Source organism: Bos indicus x Bos taurus, chromosome 12 (assembly GCF_003369695.1).
Source record: "Bos indicus x Bos taurus breed Angus x Brahman F1 hybrid chromosome 12, Bos_hybrid_MaternalHap_v2.0, whole genome shotgun sequence".
NCBI lineage: Eukaryota > Metazoa > Chordata > Mammalia > Artiodactyla > Bovidae > Bos > Bos indicus x Bos taurus.
Window position 1 is genome coordinate 2,520,133 of NC_040087.1, and position 20,037 is coordinate 2,540,169.

Sequence of the window (20,037 nt, forward strand, 5' to 3'; positions counted from 1 at the left end):
TGCAATGCAGGAGACCTGAGATTGATCCCTGGGTAGGGAAGATCCCCTGGAGGAGGGCATGCCACCCACTCCCAGTACTCTTGTCTGGAGAATCCCATGGACAGAGGAGCCTGTAGGGCTACGGTCTGTGGGGTCTCAAAGAGTCGGACACGACTGAGTGACTAAGCACAATGACACAACAACAACAGGTTCTGTAAGACTCTTATTGGATATTTCCCCAGTATGAAAAGTGACTGGGAACTGTGTGCTTTGACAGATCCTTTTATGTATCCTTCAATAGTTGCCATCTGACTTTAACAGGTAGTGCTGTTCTCTGAGATAAGGAACACCAGGAGGAGATGAAGTTTGGGGGAAATGGGGACGAAGTATCTGTAGGACACCTGAGTTCCCATGTCTGGTGAATGATTGCCTATGGTCTATGGTAACCAACTCCTCCCAGTTTGCCTGAGGCTTTCCCATCCCTGTATTCCAGGAAACCCCTTAATCTTCGGTCAGTGTAGTCAGAGCTCAGGAGTAGAAGTTTTGCTGGTGGTGGAAACTTAGAGTTCTTAGTTTGCAGAGCTATAGCAGTTATTAAAATGCTGATGGAGCATGTGACGGATGGTGTAAATGTGGACAGAGGAAGAGGAGGTGGGAAGAGAGTTTTGGAAGCAGTCACATGGAGGAGGGAAGGGAATGAAGAAATCCTCATATCATGAAGCCCAAGGGGAGAGACTGTTTCAAAGAAGAGTTAGTCAGTATTGCCAAATGCTGCCCAGATACATAGAGTAAACCGACTGACAATATCCTATTGACATCAGCTCAAGGGGCAGGGAAGAGGGTTGATGAATGAGTAAGGGAGACTGAGATCTAAGTCGGGTAGGCACCAGAGGGGTTCAGGATCAACAGAGCACGAAGCATGTGCTGCATTTGTTTAAATGTAGATCGAGGGAAATGAGAAGGGAAAGGAGGCGGGGAAAGACTGATCTCAAACAGAGCAAGATCCTGAGGGCAGTGGGACAGAGTGAAGAGAATGTGGTGTCGGTATAGGCAGAGGAAATTGTCTTGGGCGCGACGACCTCTGCTAATGTAATGGGTGAGAAGGCAGAAAAGCTGGACCCAGTGCAGATACATTTGTAGATTTAATGGTAGGAGATTAAGGGTTTTTTTATCAAGTCATTGCATTTTATATCTGATACAGAGCAAGTCCTTTGCTGAGGAAGGGTAGCTGGTTGAAGGGCTTGAAAGAAGCACTGAAACAACCTGTATAGGGAGTGGGTGTGAGAGCCTCCAGGTAAACATAGATGGAGTGCTGGATGGCACGAAGAATGCAGTTGAGGTTGGCAGCTGTGATTATGTACCAGCCCTGATTCTGCAGTGCTGTTTCTCACCACAGTTATTCGGCAGCTAGTGTGTAGTGCCAAGAAGATAGAATTTTCAGTTCATTTAAGTTTTACTAAGAGTCTGCAAAAAGACCCTACGGGAGGAGGAAAATAAAATAATGGCTTGTGAACCATGGTCAAAGTGATGAACCTCAGATAGGCAAGGAGATGACAGTGGGGCCGGGGTGCAGAACATATTCCTGGAGAAAGGACAGGATGCGGAGAGGAGGGGGAGGGAGATGAACAAAGGGAGGGAAAAGGACAGATGGCTTGTATGAATGCAGGTTAATAAAAGTAAAAGAGTTGTGGGTGGTAGCAAAGCTCAGATTATGGCTGTGAGAGTGGGTAATGTAGGATTGATAACCTGAAGATTCAGGAGGTCAAGGAACTAATTTGCTGTTAGACTGGTAGTTCATATGGAGTTGAATTCATGCAGGATGATGGCAAGACTTGGCTAGAAGAGGAAGGCTGAATCAGATGACAAAGTCAGATGGTAAAGACATATGAGAGGATGAGCAACATCTCTAGAAGGGGCAGGGAGACCATCTCTCCAGTTTAACAGTAGCGGTCAATGGAGTCTTCATTGAAGACACCAAGGTAGTAGAGAGTTGCTTATGTTAATAAATATTGCAAGAAGGAGGGGTCAGAAAGGACTTGCCTCTTAGATGTGGTGACTGAATGATAGTGATAGTGGTGTGACTGGCCTCAACACTTTAATCTAACTGTAGCCATTGTCCAGTAGGTGGCTTGTAGGAGGGACCAGGAGGCCACTGCAGACTGGCCTGATTCTGGTATTTCTGGATACTCCTGGTCCTCGGAGAAGGAAGATGTCTCTGCTCTTTTCCTATGAGGAAGTAGTCATCAGTGACGTGTATCTCATTCATCACCTGGTTCTGGAGAAAGGCATCTGGCTTCCAGTGAATTTGGGGAAACCGAATCTGTGACTGTTTGTTGAGTTCTCAGCTATGAAAGCCACTGTTTCTTTCTGCCTTGAGGCATTTCCTGAAACAACTCTGAGTACAGCTCAGCAAAGCTGAGGATCTGAGTACTTTTCAGTTATCACACAACACAGAGACAGAGTATCAAGAGGCTCATAGTGTCAGAGGGTCACAATGCAGAGGGTCAGGAAAAGTCAGTGTAGTGGAAAGCATGTCAGCTTTAGGGTCAAAGACAGTGGTTCAGACCTCTCCTTTGCTGCCTGCCTGTTACAGCGCTTTTGGTGCATTACTCACCTCCTAGAGCTTCAGGTTCCCTGGCTTTAAAATGCATCTGGTAATAGCTGCCCTGCAGGGCTGGAGTGAGACTTAAAGCAGAGAATCTAGGTAAAATGCTCCACACAGATCCTAGTACATGGGAACTCAGTGATAGCTCCTCATATACCTAGCTCACATTTAGTTTATGTTCGTTTTGATATGCATTCTTTCTTTTCTAAATAAAGTTGTTCTCAAACTTATGTAATACCAGTTTTTATCTGGGGGTTTCTGTATTCCTTTGTCAGCTTTTTGTAGTCAGGGCAGAATCTTCCTTTGTTCCCTTGAGAGTTGAGCACAGTTTTGCCTCCAGTCTCTTTGCAGTTGTTAATGAGTTCATCAGAAGTTCATCGTCTCCCATTTTCATTTCTTTTCTGTGCTACTTGCTTTCTCAAAGCATATGTCAGTTCCTTTTCCTCCTCACTTTCCACTCATTCAGACTGGCCTTACTGTCTTTGCTGACCTCTTTTCTTTCAAAAATATGGTGCAGTCACCCTGATTAAGATTTTTTAAAATCTTTAGTTTGTAATATTAATGCCACAATTTCCACATCTGATTGAAGAAGAAATACTCGTGCAGAATAAATCTGTATTTGTCATTTGAAATGTACTGAAAAAATAAAGAATACTTAGTACTTTGAAACACAAATTCATACTTAAAATGAACCTAAAACTTGAATCTAGTAAAAATTACTTTGTGTTGGCAAGATTTGCAGAAGTGAGGTGGCATTTAACTAGGAGTTTTCTTGGCACACACAAGATTAATACACAAATTTTCACTGTTTACATGCTATCTATAGGGTTGTGTGTTTTACAGTACAAGTAAAACCGTCTTCAGAAATGTAAGTGCAAATACAAGTACAGATTGTTTTTGTTGTTTAGTCGCTAAGTCTTGCCCAACTCCCTGCAACCCCATAGACTGTAGCCCACTCGGCTCCTCTTTCCATGGGATTTCCTGGGGAAGAATACTACAGTGGGTTGCCATATCCTTCTCCAGGGAATCTTCCCGACCCATGGATCACCTGCACTGGCAGGCGGACTGTTTACCGTTGAGCCACTTGGTTAGTACAGATACCAAAGAGCAATCTCTGAAGTGACCACTGAGCAGCGGTGGCTGTTTCTCTGGCCTACTGCCTCTGTAGTAAACAGTTTCATACCACTTTGCTTTCTCTCTCGGAGCATTCTTCATTTAGATAGTCAGGATTACGTGTTGAAATTGCCCTTAGACTCTTAGGTCCCGTGACAACAGGGCAGGGGCTGGTTCCAGTGCCTGCCCCATATTCCTTAGTTTCATATTTGTAGGATTGAATTGAACTACAGACTTTATAGTTTTATATTTCCAACTGCTTCTTGGACAAAGCAGTTTGACTCAAAATCAGTTCATTGAAAACCTACCATATCATGTTCCACATAAAACCTGGTTTTTATGTTCTCACTGTGGGTTAATGATACCACCATTTGCCTCGTCACCCAGGCTTGACATTTTCACACTATGCCAGCTTTAATCATAGTGAAGTCCAACTTTGATTCTTTCACACCTGTCAGCAGCCCTCCGTGGCAGCTCTCCAGCCTGAGCCCGGCTCCCCTCACCCCCTCTCGGCACCATATGCTGCTGTCAGAGCCTGACTGCTGGGTCCCTCTGGGCCCTGGTCACTGGCTCAGCCACTGCTGGTGAAGAGGGGCCCCCACGGCCTCGAGCCCATTTGTCCCAGCTTCTTCTGAAGGAAAATTCCTGTGAAATCACTTCTATTCCCTAGCTTAGTCTCCCCTGGATTCTTGGTATTGAATTAATCATTTTTATTTCCTCTATCTGAAGTCATTTCATTCTTTGTTCCAAAACTCTGTGAGGAACAAAACCATTGAAAAGTCTTCTTCCAAATTTTCTAATATATGAAAACATTAAAAAACAAGTTTAAAATATATGATAATATGTTTTCAATAGGAAGTAAGCAGTTACACAGTCAGACTTATTTCTCAGAGTACAATGAAGCTCTTGTGGGTGAGCTTCTACTTAGAATAGTGATGTTGTGCCATGTAATTAACCTTTTGCTCTCTGGGTTACTGTGTGATTATAGGGTCATGGGTGTTCATCGTGTGTGAGAGTCTCATCTTGTTAAATGTCATCATCATTTCACATCGACATATGTATTTCAATAGATAGATTATTTTCCCATGACTTTCTGTGCTTTTTGTATCTGAGGTCCTCTATTCAGCACCCTTAACCCTGTATAACACACAAGGACATCTTTGTCAACATTATTTTGTCAGGGAGTCAATACTGATTTTAAATGTGTTTTCTTTAGTAACTATTAGAATAGGTCACCATGAACAAGCTAATCAGAGTGGGTCACTTGTGGAGTAATTGCTAAGCAGAAAGTCAGGAAATTTATCCTCTGCTTTGTAAGTAATATTTGTGAGTGATCATGGAAAGGTCTACTCAGTGTCTTCACTGATTAATAAGTGATTGGCTTTTTCCAGTTACTATGTTTTGGATTTTGTCTATATCAACAATTTAAATATGTTTCATTATTTTTTCTTGTCTCAGCATGCTTTGGTGTAGGAATGTCATAGTTTACGAAGTTTGTCTCCTGCAAATTGACATTTAAGTTGTTTTCAATCTCCTTTTATTATTTATAAACAACATTGTAGTGAACATCCTTGTGCACGTATGAGTTAAGATAATTTTCTTAGGAAGAAATTATTTCATCAAGTAGTATGTGTGATTTATTTCTGATCCAAATTGCATTGCAAAGATGTTGCATTAGTTCTGTATTTCGCCTAACAGTGTGTGAAATGCTCTGTCTTCGAATCTTCACCAGTTATCCTCAGTTGTTATTGCCATGCCCATAGGTGAAAAGTGGTCTCTTACTGACATACTTGAGAAACCTTAATTATGAATGAGGCTGAGGATTCTATCCTCTGTATAAAAGCCCCGTTTGTTTGTCTTCATGATGCATTTCCTGAATACATCATTTGTCTGATTTTTTGCTTTTTGTTTTTATTGAACTGTTGCTTTTTTTTTCTGAGTCATAAAGTTCTTTATTTCAAGAAAATCAGTTTTAGGGAATATGCCCGTTTTCAAATATTTTCCCTAGTTTCTCCTTTTGTTGTTTATGTTAGTGCGGACTTTGTTCTACTATTCTTGTGATTTGTAGATATGTATTATAGTACAGACCATATGACATCTGGGTATTCAGATTTTTCCTAGGATGATCTTCCCATTTCAGCCCTAATGAAAAATACACTTTTCCATATTATCTACTATTCTTTGCAATTTTTTTTTTTTAGTGTTGAAACATCTCATCCACTTGGGATTTATTTTGCTGTTAGTAGGAGGGTAGGATCCAAGTAAACTACCATCACAGTGGCTATTGAGTCTTCTCTTATTCTCTACTGATTTGAAATGCCACATTTATCATGAATCATGAATTGAGTTTTCATATTCAATGTAAACTTCAGTCATGAATTTCATTTATTCAGTATGAATTACCAAGAGCCATATGTACTGTGTATTATTTTCCACATCTGTATGACCACAGAGCCACCACACCCCTCCACACCCCCACAACATGCACGAACACACAGAACTTCTCAGAGGCTCATATTCTGTGGCACACATTCTGTCTGACCTACTGAAGTTGTGTTTGGTGGTTTTTGTTTTTTTTTTAATATATTGGTTTTCTATTTAATACAACACAAATAAGTTTTTTGATAATATTTTGTAATAACAAACTCATTCATAGATTGTATGGTTTCTTTAAATCCTGTGCCTTATGTGTGTTTATATTCCAAAAGTGGTTGTGCCCTTTTTATTTGAGAGGAGAATTAAATGAGCAGACAATAACTGATTTTTCTGAAATCCTATCAGTTGTTTATATTATTAATAGTTTTTGAAATGAAAGACCTTCATAAAAAATTCCAGAAGAAGGTAAATCAGATAGCTTCATGAATTAAACTAAAAGACTATGATGCCAAAGTCATTTTCTTACAACTATCTAAATCGTAAGAAATTTAGAAATTAAAAGTTTATAACAATACATTTTGATTTATAACAGTAAATTTATATTACCACTTTTTCCTGGTTGTTTATATAATTAAAATAGAACCATGCTTTAAACATGACATCCAGTAATGGATTTCTTTCTTTTTTTTTTTTTTTTTTTGAGACTGGAAAGTTCATATAAGAAAAATTCTTTCTTTTACAAATGCCTCTATAACTTTAATATGGCATGAAAATTTAGATTCCAATCTGAATATAATGTAACAAATAGTATAATAATTATAGTTTATACAGTCAAATGTATCTGCAAAATATTTTTCACTCAAGCTTTGAAAATATAGTCTTATATTTTATCCAGAGCACCTTAAAGAATGGCCCTGTGGTCTGTGCTCAGAGTTACGATGACTGTCACGGTGCCAGGCTTATCCACGCAGTAGGAAAGGGTAGCCTCATGCCACGGCAACCACAGCTGTCACGGTGCCAGTGGACCTTCCACACAGGAGGAGCAGGGGGGTGGGGGGCGGTTATCACATCTGCCTCTTCTGCTTCTAGCAGCCCCGTGCAGGTGATCACTTAGCTTTATCAGTCAGATATTATATGTATCAGATGTATATATTATACCTCAGAGGGCCACCCTCAGGTTTACTACACGGGAGCTTTGGAAAATGAGGTTTTAGCTTTTCCTGCCTCTGTAGTGGAAGCAGACCAAGAGAGGATAGGGAATGGCTATGTTGTGTTGGCCGGTCAGCAGTGTGTGCCATGTTAGTGAGTAAGAGTAGTCATCATAATATTAAAACTAACTAATATGGACTGAAACCCTGCTGTGTGAGGCAGTATCCTGAGCTCTTTACGTGGACTAGCCCACTGATCCTCACAGCAGCCTTTTGAGGTGGTTGCTGTTATTACCCCCGTCTAACAGATGAGGAAACGGGGAGGCGCAGGCGGTCTCTCAGGCAGGCACACAGCTGGTGAGAGCCACGAGTTAAGTGCAGCAGTTTGGCTCCTTGACTTCATTTTTGTTTTGGGAAAAAAGAGAAACTTTCTTCTTTGTAAAAGATTCTAATTTTTTCCTTCTAACTTGTTTTTTGTTTGTTTTTTAAATATTTATGTATTTTTAATTGATTGTTTTACAATATTGGTTTGATTTCTGTTATCAGCATGAATTAGCCGTGGGAGTACGTATGTTCCCGCCCTCTTGAATCTCCCTCTAACCCCCAACCCATTCCCACCCCCTAGGTTATTGTAGAGCCCCCGTTGGAGTTCCCTGAGTCACAGGGCAAATTCCCCCTGGCCGTCTATTTACATGTGTTAGTGTGTAGGCTTCCACGCTGCTCCCCATTCATCGCACCCTCTCCCTCTGCTCCCCTACCCGTGTCTATCAGTCTGTTCTCTATGTCTGCATCTCCACTGCTGCTCTGCAAACTGCTTCATCTGTAACATTCCTGTGTATCAATTATGAAAAGTCAGAAAGAGAAATTAACGAATCAATCCCATTTACCATCGCAACTGAAAGAATAAAATACTTAGGAATAAACCTACCTAAGGAGACAAAAGAGCTGTATACAGAAAACTGTAAGACACTGATGAAAGAAGTCAAAGATGACATAAGCAGATGGAGGGATATTCCATGTTCCTGGGTTGGAAGAAATACTTCCAAAAGCAGTCTACAGATTCAGTGCAATCCCTATCAAATTACCAACGGCATTTTTTCACAGAACTAGAACAAAACATTTCCTTCTAACTTGTAATAGGAAATATATTTAATTTAAGATATGCAAATAATGAAGAATAGTGCATAAAACCAGAAATACTAAAGTATTGGGTTTTTAAATATAAAATTCCACTTTCATGGTTAAGCCACTCATTTAATTATAGTATAAGAGAGAACTGTTCTAGTTATTGTTTTATTCCTTAAATTCCAACGAAAATTGACTTTTTAATTCTTCTGAGTCAAATTTTCAGTTTCACATCTAGATTAAGACACATTTGGAGGGCATGTAGTTTTCAGGGCATTACCATACTGTGTCCCCCTTTGCTTGGCAAAACAATAATAATGCTAATTGTGATAATAGTATTGTATACACTGAACAACAGCAAAATACATATAATAATAGCAAAGCTATTTTTTCCTACTATGCTGTTGTTTTGGGGTCATTAAGTCGTGTCTTTGTGACCCCATGAACTGCAGTAAGCCAGGCTTCCCTGTCCATCACTATCTCCTGAAGTTTGCTTAAACACGTGTCTTTTGAGTCGGTGATGCCACCCAACCATCATCCTCTGTCGCCCCCTTCTCCTCCTGCCCCCAAGCCTTACCAACATGAGAGTCTGTTCCAGTAAGCTGGTGTTTAACGTAAGGTGGCCAAAGTATTGGAGCTTCAGCTTCAGCATTAATCCTTCCAATGAATATTCAGGGTTGATTTCCTTTAAGATTGACTGGTTTGATCTCCTTGCTGTCCACGGAACTCTTGAGTCTTGTACAGTACCACTACTCCATACCCCCACCAGCCCCCCACAAAAAAGACACATTTAAAGACATCACTTTAAGTTATTCCTGTCTTTTTGCTCTCTGGCTTAAGTCATATTTTGAGCTTTGTTCTAGAAGGCTGAAGACTGAATTTGGTGACCTAGACAGTCTTAACTAGCAGCATGAACAATAAATTAATGTAATTTTGTTGTATCCACTGTCTTGTGTTTCTTTTAAAAAGAGTTAAGTTTAACTCTGAGCCTCTGAATTTTGGACTTCAGTTGCACACTTTCAACACTTCTTTGCAGAAACTGAGCTTTTCTTCCCTATCCTATGCCAAACTCTAGGCGGTTAATATATCTTTTATTATTACTGAAGTCATATCATATGTGGTGAGACTTAAACAAGGTGTGCCAGAAATGGTGGAAGCTCTGGATGCACATTCAAAGTGAACACAATGAAAGATGTTCACAAGTTGCGAACAGTTGTGAACTGTTTACATTACATACTAGTTGTGTATTAGTTTGCCTTGTCACTTCACCCTCGGCTCTCTTTTCTTATATCTACACACACCCTTCCTAACAGAGCTCATGCTCTGTCGTAATACCAATGATGACCACGGCAAAGATTAACTGTTAAGTTCTTACAATGTGCCAGGAACTCTGTTGAGTGTTACACATGATTTAGCTTCTTTAATCCTCCCAATAATCTTATGAAATAGGTGCTATTATTAGTCACACATTAAAGTTGAGGAAAAAAGAATGGGGGTTAGTAAGGTTAAGTACTTTTCCCAGTCACACCAGTTTTCTAATTGGAAAACCAGAATTTAAATTCAAGTTGTCTAAATTCAAAACTTGTATTCACTACCATTTCACTATGTTTATGTATTGTTCTGTGTCTTTGAGTATGACCAATATGCTTCTACAGTTCAATCTATTATTAATACTATAACCAATTCTTCTGCCCCGAGTTTTAAACCTGTAAGCCTTCTAGACACTATTAATCACCTGTAGTTGGATATCTCATGATCATCTCAACATATACAAACTGAATTCTTCTCTTGGCTCAGGAGCATTGTACCATGAAGCAAAAATAATTCAGTACTTCATGAATAATACCAACTTATATTCAATTGGCTGAATCAGAAACTTGCATATTAGCCTCAACTTCACTTTGTAATACACACATCCACAAAAACCAACGTTTTTCTGTTCTTTGTCCTTTTTCTTTTCCTTTTTCAACACTTTTGCTCTTTATCTGGTTCCTGCAATTGCATTTTGCTTGGATTTAAGTCACAAAAGGCAGGGGAACCGGAGATCAAATTGCCAACGTCCGTTGGATCATCGAAAAAGCAAGAGAGTTCCAGAAAACCATCTACTTCTGCTTTATTGACTACACCAAAGCCTTTGACTGTGGATCACAGCAAACTGTGGAAAATTCTTAAAGAGATGGGAATACCAGACTGCTTTACCTGCTTCCTGGGAAAACTGGATGCAGGTCAAGACGCAACAGTTAGAACTGGACATCGAACAACAGACTGGTTCCAAATCGAGAAAGGAGTATGTCAAGGCTGTATACTATCACCCTGCTTATTTAACTTATATGCAGAGTGTATCATGCAAAATGCTGGGCTGGATGAAGCACAAGCTGGAATCAAGATTGCCGGGAGAAATATAAAAAACCTCAGATATGCAGATGACACCACCCCTATGGCAGAAAGTGAAGAACTAAAGAGCCTCTTAATGAAAGTGTAAGAGGAGAGGTTAAAAGCTGGCTTAAAACTCAACATTCAGGAAACCAAGATCATGGCATTCAGTCCCATTACTTCAGGGCAAATAGATAGGGAAACAATGGAAACAGTGACAGACTTTATTTGGGGGGGGGGGGTGGCTCTAAAATCACTGCAGATGGTAACTGCAGCCATGAAAATAAAGACGCTTGCTCCTTCAAAGAAAAGCTATGACCAACCTAGACAGCATATTAAAAAGAGAGACATTACTTTGCCAACAAATGTCCGTCTAGTCAAAGCTGTGGTTTTTCTAGTAGTCATGTATGGATATGAGAGTTAGACCATAAAGAGAGCTGAGCACAGAATTGATGCTTTTGAACTGTGGTGTTGGAGAAGACTCTTGAGTCCCTTGGACTGCAAGGAGACCCAACCAGTACATCCTAAAGGAGATCAGTCCTGAATATTCACTGGAAGGACTGATGCTGAAGCTGAAACTCCAATACTTTGGCCACCTAATGCAAAGAACTGACTCATTGGAAAAGACCCTGATTCTGGGCAAGAATGAAGGCAGGAGGAGAAGGGGATGACAGAGATGAGATGGTTCGACGGCATCACTGACTAATGGACATGGCTTTGAGCAGCTCCGGGAGTTGGTGATGGACAGGGATGCCTGGCGTACTGCAGTCCATGGGTTCACAAAGAGTCAGACATGACTGAACTAAAGTCAGTAAAGCTACCTTCTCTTTATTTTCCTTGCTCTTTGTCTTGTCTCTTCTCAGAGTGATCTTTTTAAAATAAAACTTTGACCTCATTAGTTCTTCACTTAGAACAAGTTAATGGCTCCCTTAAAGGCAAACCTCAAACTCCACAGTCTGGCATGTTCAGTGCTTTGTGAATTGGCCCCTACCTCAGCATCACCTCTCAGCAGCCTTACTGGTACCCTGCCCTCCATTCCTGCGGACGTGGGAGCTCTCCCCTGTGTTTCATGTCCCCTGTACAGCTGTCCTGGGCCCTCTGCAGGGCCTGCCCTCTGGCAAATGACTTCTTTAAGTCTTAGGTCTCCAGGATGCCTTCTGTGAACGTTGTCCCCTCTCTCTTTGTTCTCTGCCAGAGGTCCTTCCTCGGTGGAGATCTCCATTGCCTTATTCTCCATTGTGTATTAGACCTATTGTTACCTGTCTTCTTTCCCTTGTCATAGGAAAGTACATTTAGGTCAAGAAGCAGCCTCTTTCTCTTCCCTTTCTCTTTTTTGGTTTTCTCATCCTGTTGGGAATTTTTTAGATTTTTCGTACTTACCACACTGTGGACTTGTAGTCTGCCAGGCTTCTCTATCCATGGGAATTTCCTAGGCAAGATTACTGAAGTGGGTTGCTATTTCCTTCTCCATGAGATCTTCCTGGCCCAGGGATCAAACTTGAGTCTCCTGCACTGCAGGCAGACTTTATCGTCTGAGCCACGAGGGGATCCACGATGTGATTTCTACAGATTTTTAAATGGAATACAGCATGCTTACAGCATGGTAAATGATCCTTCCCTTCACCCTCTCAACTCCCACTTCCCAGAGGTAACCGCTTTTAATTCTTAGGTCCCTCTTTTTTTTTCTGATATTTGCCTCTTCTTTATTTCTAGTAACATAGGCTATCATTGTCAGTTTTTCATTTTAGACGTTGAGTTCCTAAGTGGCAAAAAGTTTAGTTCCTTTGTGCCCTCTCCCCACTTACACTGTCCTCATTACACCCTTTCTCCTTTACCTCCACTGTCACCACATTGTAACTATTTCATACTTGATGGTCAGAGAAGAGCCGGTGAATGCAGGAAACACAGAAGACCTGGGTTTGATCCCTGGGGCTGAAAAGATCCCCTGGAGGAGGGGATACTCCAGTATTCCTGCCTGGAGAATCCCACGGACGGAGGAGCCTGGCAGGCTATAGTCCAAAGGATTGTGAAGAGTCGGACACAACTGAGTTTGCAGACATACATACATAATAGTGCAATGATGTCAATACTCCTCACCCCTCTAGTTAGTATTGCATGATTGCTTCCTCTAGGACAGCAATATTATTTCTAGGTAATTAACTAGTAATTAACAAAAATTGCTTGGTATTTGTGTATACCTATCACTGTTCTCTTCAACTTTCTGACAGGTCTGTGAAATAAGAAAGAATATTTTCATAAGTGGCCCACCCCAGCAGACTTGCTTCTAGTTTCTTGGCCCCCTTTCTCTCCTGTAACCTAGTTGTCCCCCTTGTGATCTCCTTAACAGATCTCCTCTCTGCCTGTCCCCATACCCTCTTGACTCTTCTTTAGAAGTATCTCATCCCTAACCCTCCCTCTGTTTCCCTTGAAGCCAAGTGACTTTTAAAAATACGATTTACAAATTAAGCAAGGTGATATGTTATTCAGACAAAGCACAGCTTTGACTATTGCAGTTAGTCTATTTATTTAAAAGAGTTTTCACAGCAGGAGAGAGGCTATAAATATTTTGAATATCAATTGACTTGTAGTTAAAGAAATTGAATTCTAGTCTATAATAAAAATGGCTAATTTTTATTTCTCTGGTTTATATTAGAATAGTGTAAACATGAGTCTTTTAAATACTTCTTCTGAGTCTGGAAGATCCCTTAAGAAGGAAATGGCAATCCACCTCAGTATTCTTGCCTGAGAAATCCCATGGACAGAGGAGCCTGGCAGTCTATAGTCAGTGGGGTCGCAGAGAGTCGGACACCACTGAACAACTAAACAACAGCAACAAAATCCTTTGTTATACCTCACTTCTGTTTTTATTTTTAACTTTTGCCTTTGTATCTGCCTTTCTTCTGCCAGATGTGTTGTTCCCTCCCCAGTCCCTGCCATGCCCACTCATGTTGCTAACAGGTTCTAATTCACTGGGAAAACTTCCGTATCCAATATAACCCTCCATACTGAGCTCACTTTTCTGCTTCTGGAGAGCTGAAAACACCTCTGGTTAATTCTTGGGACCTAGTTAATTCTTGAATGCCTAGTAATATTCTGGTGCATCATAGCCCTCAGTAAACGTGTGTTAAGTGAAAATTTCAAATGCATTTTCAGCATTTGGAAAAACATCTTTATTCTGTGTCTCCATCTTACCCTTTGGACTATTTTAAGAGTCTTCTTGTATTTCTGATCTGAACTTCCCTTAGAAATGATGTTATTCAAAGGCATAATCAAATATGCTATAAAAGAGTTATTTAATTTATAATGTATCTGAAACAATGCTGAGAACATAATTGAACAGTACATAAACTTCCTATAGTGTACCATGGAGTTCATTTATGAATTTATTTCCATACATTTTTGTATCACTTAGCAATTTACCAAGTGCTTTCATTTGTATGATCTCATTTGATCGTCTCCTGAACCATGGACATGTATTATCGCTATTAGACATGTCAGGAATGGTTACATAGCCAGTTGACAGCTCAGAGTAGAATGCAGGGCTTCTTAATCTGATGCTATACAATTTTCACTATAAGAGTGGGGAATGGAAGCCAAGCAAAATGTTAACACTGGAGAATTAGTCCAGGGACAGAAGTTCCAGGTAGAGACTGATGGATGGGAGAAAATGTTTGTGGAGAAACACAGGTAGTTGCCTTTAGTGGAGGAACAGGTTGTGATGTTGGAAATCAGAGATATGATTTAAAGAGCAATTGGTGTCAGTGTCAGGGCCAAGAGAACGAGTTGGGACTTTATATTGTGGCAAGTGAGTGATTTTGAAAATTTGTGACTAGGGGATCATAATTCTGCTTCAGTGCTGTATGGAATGAATTGAATTAGGGAGAAACTAGAAGCAGTATCATTTCAGGCAACACATACAGTATTTCAAGTGAAAAATAGTTCAGTTCTAGACCACCGACATTAAGTTTAGTCAGAAAAGGAAACAGTGGATCACTTCCTGGGATACTGGCATGTGCTGAACAGACACGTGTGGCCAGAGGAAGGAGGGAGCCAGTCAGCATTGTTGACACTGGTGATGGGGGTGTGCTCCCACTCACCACCCCCATCACGACTTCTGTTCTTCTGTGTGGGGACTCCTTCCAGCTGACCACACCCCTGCTTCATTTGCTGATAGAGTCAACATACGCTGATAAACACCTTCTTTGCTAAATGTTAAATGAAAGCCATAATCCTTGCCCTCAGTGAACTCATAGTCTCGTGGTAGAAATGATCACATAAACAATATTATAGAGGATTTATTGAAATATGTACCTCGAGCCATTAGGACACAGAAAGGCACCTAGTTCAGCATATATAGGTCAGGAAAGGATATTTAGTTGTCTGTCTGGAAGGAGAAGGAGATAGCTTGGTGAAGAAAGCAGGAAGGATGTTCTATGCAGACAGAACAGCATGATCAAAGGCATGAAATTGAGGATGTGAAACTGTAGGTAGTTGTTTAGTGAGCCTGACCATGTCAGCATCTGTCTCCTAAGAACAATGGCATTATCCTACCTGACCATAATATAATTATCACACTCAAGTGACTAACATTGGTATAATATAATTATTTAATACCCAACACATTTTAAAATTGGGCTATCCCAATAATGTCATATGTAGCTTTTTTGCAGTACAAGAACTAATCAGAAATTGTGTGTTGCATTTTGTTGTCATGTCTCTTTAATCTCCTCTAACATAAAATGCTGTTTCTCTAACCTTTTCTTCTCTTTTTTTCTTTCTTGGTCAATATTGATGACTTTTAAGAACCTAGACTAGTTGCTTCACAAAATATTGTTTCCTTACATTTAGATTCAGGTTAAATATTTCTTCACAGGTTATATTGTGTCCATTTCAGTGCATGACCTCAGGAGACAGTTGTTGTCCATCACTACTGGTGATGTCAAATTTGATTATTTGGATAAGGTGTTACCTGTGAGATTTCTCCATGCCATGTTGCTCCATAACCTCACATACAATAGTTTTTGTAACCATTGATGATTTCTGCTTAATTCTTACTGTGTGAGTTGTAATATGGTGAATTTTTTTTTCAATACAGCTTTTTCTTCCCCTTTTTAAATAAAATTTAAAATGTTTAGTGTCAGTATGGATTCATGATTCTTTTTTTCCAATGTATAATAATGTATTCTCATCATTACCTATTCAGTGTTCTACTGCTGCTGCTGAGTCGCTTCAGTCGTGTCCGACTCTGCGCGACCCCATAGACGGCAGCCCACCAAGGCTCCCCTGTCCCTGGGATTCTCCAGGCAAGAACACTGGAGTGGGTTGCCATTTCCTTCTCCAGCACGTGAAAGTGAAGTTGCTCAGTCGTGTCCGACTCAGTGACCCCGTGGACTGCAGCCTACCAGGCTTCTCCATCCATGGGATTTTCCAGGCAAGAGTATTGGAGTGGGTCACCATTGCCTTCTCTGATTCAGTGGTCAGACTGTCCTAAATTTGGCTAAGGCTGTTCTTCCTTCCCTGTTAGCTAAGGCTTCCCTGTTAGCTCAAATGGTAAAGAATCTGCCTGCAGTACAGAAGACCCAGGTTTGATCCCTAGGTCGGGAAGATCTACTGGAGAAGAGAATGGCAGCCCACTCCAGTATTCTTGCCTGAGAATTCCATGTACAAACCATGGAATCGTAAAGAGCTGGACATGACTGAGCTACTCACACTTTCACATTCGCTTTCATTCTTCAGTCTGGCCCCTCCACCCATCTGTCTTTGAGCACTTTCTTATTTTCTGGCACAGACATTTTCTGTATGTTCCTGACTCATTTCTTTCTTCCTTGATCTCAGCCCTAGAATCAGCCCTTTTTCTATGTATTCCAGTTCCTACTAGTGAGTAATAGTATTTAGAAGCCAAGATTTGAGAGCCAAGTGTGCTCATTGCTCCTGTGGTGTCATTACTTCTCGGCTCTGTGGGACCACAAAGCTAGAAAAAGTACTTTTTTCAAAGCTTGAGCTTATCTGATACCTTTCTGTCTAATCCAGCACTTCATGGTTCTTCCTCTCCTTCTCCCACTCAGTATTTATATTTCCCAGCAAGCATTCCATGTTCTGCATCAACGTGTCTACCCATCTGCTCAGGCTTACAATACTCATGTAATAGTTTCACAATCACTTCATCAATACTACTGTCAACAGCAAACTTACTGTGGAAAGTTCAAGGTTTCCTTTTACTAATGAGATATATTCACAACTAATGTCACACTAATGATAATATCACCCTAATGAGATATATCATATATTTAGCTTTACCTGCAGTTCTTTTTAGGAAAAATGTACTTGAGTTTGAGTGTAAATTTCCAAGATTGCTAGATACTAATTAAAATATCTGAAATATTTAATGTATTTTAATTAAAATAGCCATCAAGCCACTTTAGAACTAAATTTACATGTAAGTTAACAATCTCCAAATACCCTATTGCTCACCCACCTTTTTTCACATTATACCTATGAAGTTTAGTACTTTTCTAAAAATGAAACAGAACCAGGTTGCAAACAGCCGATACATATTTATATATCTGTTTATAAACCATAAATGAGTATGTTGTTTGTACTCTACTGCATTCATTTGTCATATGTTCTCTAGAATAGGATTGCATTTCAAAAAAAGAAGTAAAAAATCCAGAGGAAAATAGTTACGTAGTATTTTAGATATGACTGTATACCAGTCACACAACTTCATAGAGAATGCCACTACTCTCTCAGGGACCAAGAAAAAAAATCTTTGTCATTTCCATAGATTTAGTTTGAACCAGTAGTTTCTTTGAACCTTTTTTTTTTTTTAACAGCTTCCTTTAAAAAACATTTAGCATGGGCATATGTAACTGTAGATTATTACAAAATAACTGAATACAGAGAGCTGGCTCTATATCCAGAATCTCATCAATTATATGTAGAATGTCAGTTTAAACTAATCATAATGTGTTTCTATCCTTCAGATTTTTCAGAGCCTCTTTTGGTTTATCTTTCATTAAAAAGACAAACTTTTCATACTTTCTGTAAAAGTTTGCAGTGATTGTTCTGTGTCACTGAAAGTTTGAGGACAATTACCCTCTGATATGAAGAATCAGCTGTTGGGAGCATGTTCACAGAAGTTGGCCTGGAAATATAATTTTGTACAATAAATTTAGACAGCAGAATCTCTATAACAACAGAAACATTCTCCCACACCTGGTCGATTTTAGAATAGGAGCTCTGATGCCTTGAAAATAACCCATTTCTACAAGGGAAATGTGATTTATGATAACCCGAGACACAGATACGACTAGACCCACATTCCATTTACAGTTATTGTGCCACCAGACTATAAAAACAGTGCTCTAAAGTGAATCAGTGGAATTTGGTTCTCTTTAGTGGACAGTGGCCGAGGCATTAATGAGACAGATTGCATTAAAAGACATTTGATTTCTGGGGGAGTTAAAGTCCTTTCATATTGTGAAATTGTGGCTTAGTCCTGGCATCTGATCTTCTTCCCCCTACCATACCATCACCAGTTCCTGCGCATGCTTTGACATTGCTATGGTAACCCAGAGGGATGATGGAATTCCCGGCTTCTCTTTTCACAGAGGGTGATGAGACAGGAGTGATGGATAGTCTGCTGGAGGCCTTGCAGTCGGGGGCTGCCTTCCGCGACCGAAGGAAAAGGACACCGAAGCCAAAAGGTGAACATTATGCTTCTTTCATGTTACTTTCTAGGGAACTGTAACAAAGGACAACACTCCCCTTTTTTATAATTCTTTTAAAGTCGCGTGTCAAGAATGTAGTGCTGTGGGCAACAACTCCTCAGGAGTTTTATAAATGCGCTTAATCCTTCCTTTGCAATGACAGGTGTCAGAGAGAGAAGCGTTCCAGTTGGCCAGTGTCACTAGCATATTAACAAATCAATGCGCTGAACCTGGCAAAGCCTGATTAGTGGGACAGGTCTCATCTAAGGGACCATATGTACCTTATCCCAGTGGAGTTCACAGTAGCATAATTAAATGAGAAGTAAAAGTCATAACATTATTGCTTCAAGTATATCAGGGTATTGAAGCATTGCATCGCTTCCAGAAATACTTAACCTTGGAAAAATGTCTAACATTGTTATACTTCCTGAGGTGAACAGAGCTCTATATTAAGTTTCTTTTATATATATGTATTTTTAACAGATATTCGGCAGAGTCTCAGTCCAGCGTCTCGGAGGCCTATTCTGAAAGTTTGTAACCATGGTAATAAACCGTATTCATAAATTGCACATTCTTCTCATCTGCTTTTATCCTGTTGATCTGAGATTTTAGTAGGCTGCTGTGATGTTCTTGAGTTTCAATGTGACTAAAGTAGTAAAAATGTGTGGATGTACATATTTGTGATGAGATTGTACACTCATGTTTTTCCATCCCTCCATTAGTGCCTTGAGGTAGTGTCAAAGATTCTTCTTTCAGGTCTCAAGTACACAGTTTGCTTTTATTATTATTATTTGAAGTTACCTCACACATTTATAATCATTGTTGTCCAATGTCTCCTTTCAAAAACATTGTTTTCTCTTAATCCTATTTTGAGCAGTGTATTTGCTTTACATTAAGATACAGTTTGAAATATTGAATTGTTACCTGTCTTACTCTACCACGTTTGCCAGTACAGTGTGAGACACTGTGACTAGCTCTGCGGCCAGATCTTTAACACAGATGAGCTTCATGTGGTATTACTGTGGAAGGGTGTGCTAGAATCACTAAGAAAGGCCAGCTGCCTTCGTCTCCCATGTTTATCTGATTCTGGCTCCTTCCTACATCCCCAGCTGGCTCCTGAACCCCCGGTGCATGGAGCCCTCTTTCTGTCTTCAAGACGCCAGTTCGTGTGTATCGGGCTTTGTTTACTTTGGCTTCCTTTCTCTCACTGTTGTGTATTATGGTTTCTGCTTCCCTTTCCTAGTCAAAATCAAATTCATCCATCGTGACTGACATTTATCCAGTGAGGTGTTAGCAAAGTTTACTAGATTTATAAATGAAAAGATACTTGACAGACTTTATTTGGGTTGTTTTGTGTACAGATGAGTTAACGTTCTAGAAGTATTAAGGTGTGACTGAACAGAAAAACTTATGTCGGATTTCTACAATAACCTAAAAAGAATATGACGTAAATAGAAAGGAGCATGAATGTAATGATCTTTTAATAGATGTGTAGATGCTTACCGATCAAGATGAAGTATACATAATAGATGCTTAATAAATGAAAGAAAAGGTAAAAAAATGTACACCAAAATTTTAAATAGATCTTTTGACTTTTTTCAACAGTTTG

At 39.9% G+C, this 20,037-nt stretch overlaps 1 protein-coding gene across 1 annotated transcript in view; it reads left to right on the plus strand.

Moving 5' to 3' along the window:
- DIAPH3 (diaphanous related formin 3) overlaps positions 1–20,037 on the plus strand; it is a 563,088-nt gene that overhangs the window by 403,622 nt on the left and 139,429 nt on the right. The window contains exons 26-27 of the mRNA XM_027557103.1: positions 18,330–18,425; positions 18,912–18,971. Coding sequence (XP_027412904.1) covers positions 18,330–18,425; positions 18,912–18,971 — 156 coding nt within the window. The remainder of the gene's footprint in view (positions 1–18,329; positions 18,426–18,911; positions 18,972–20,037) is intronic.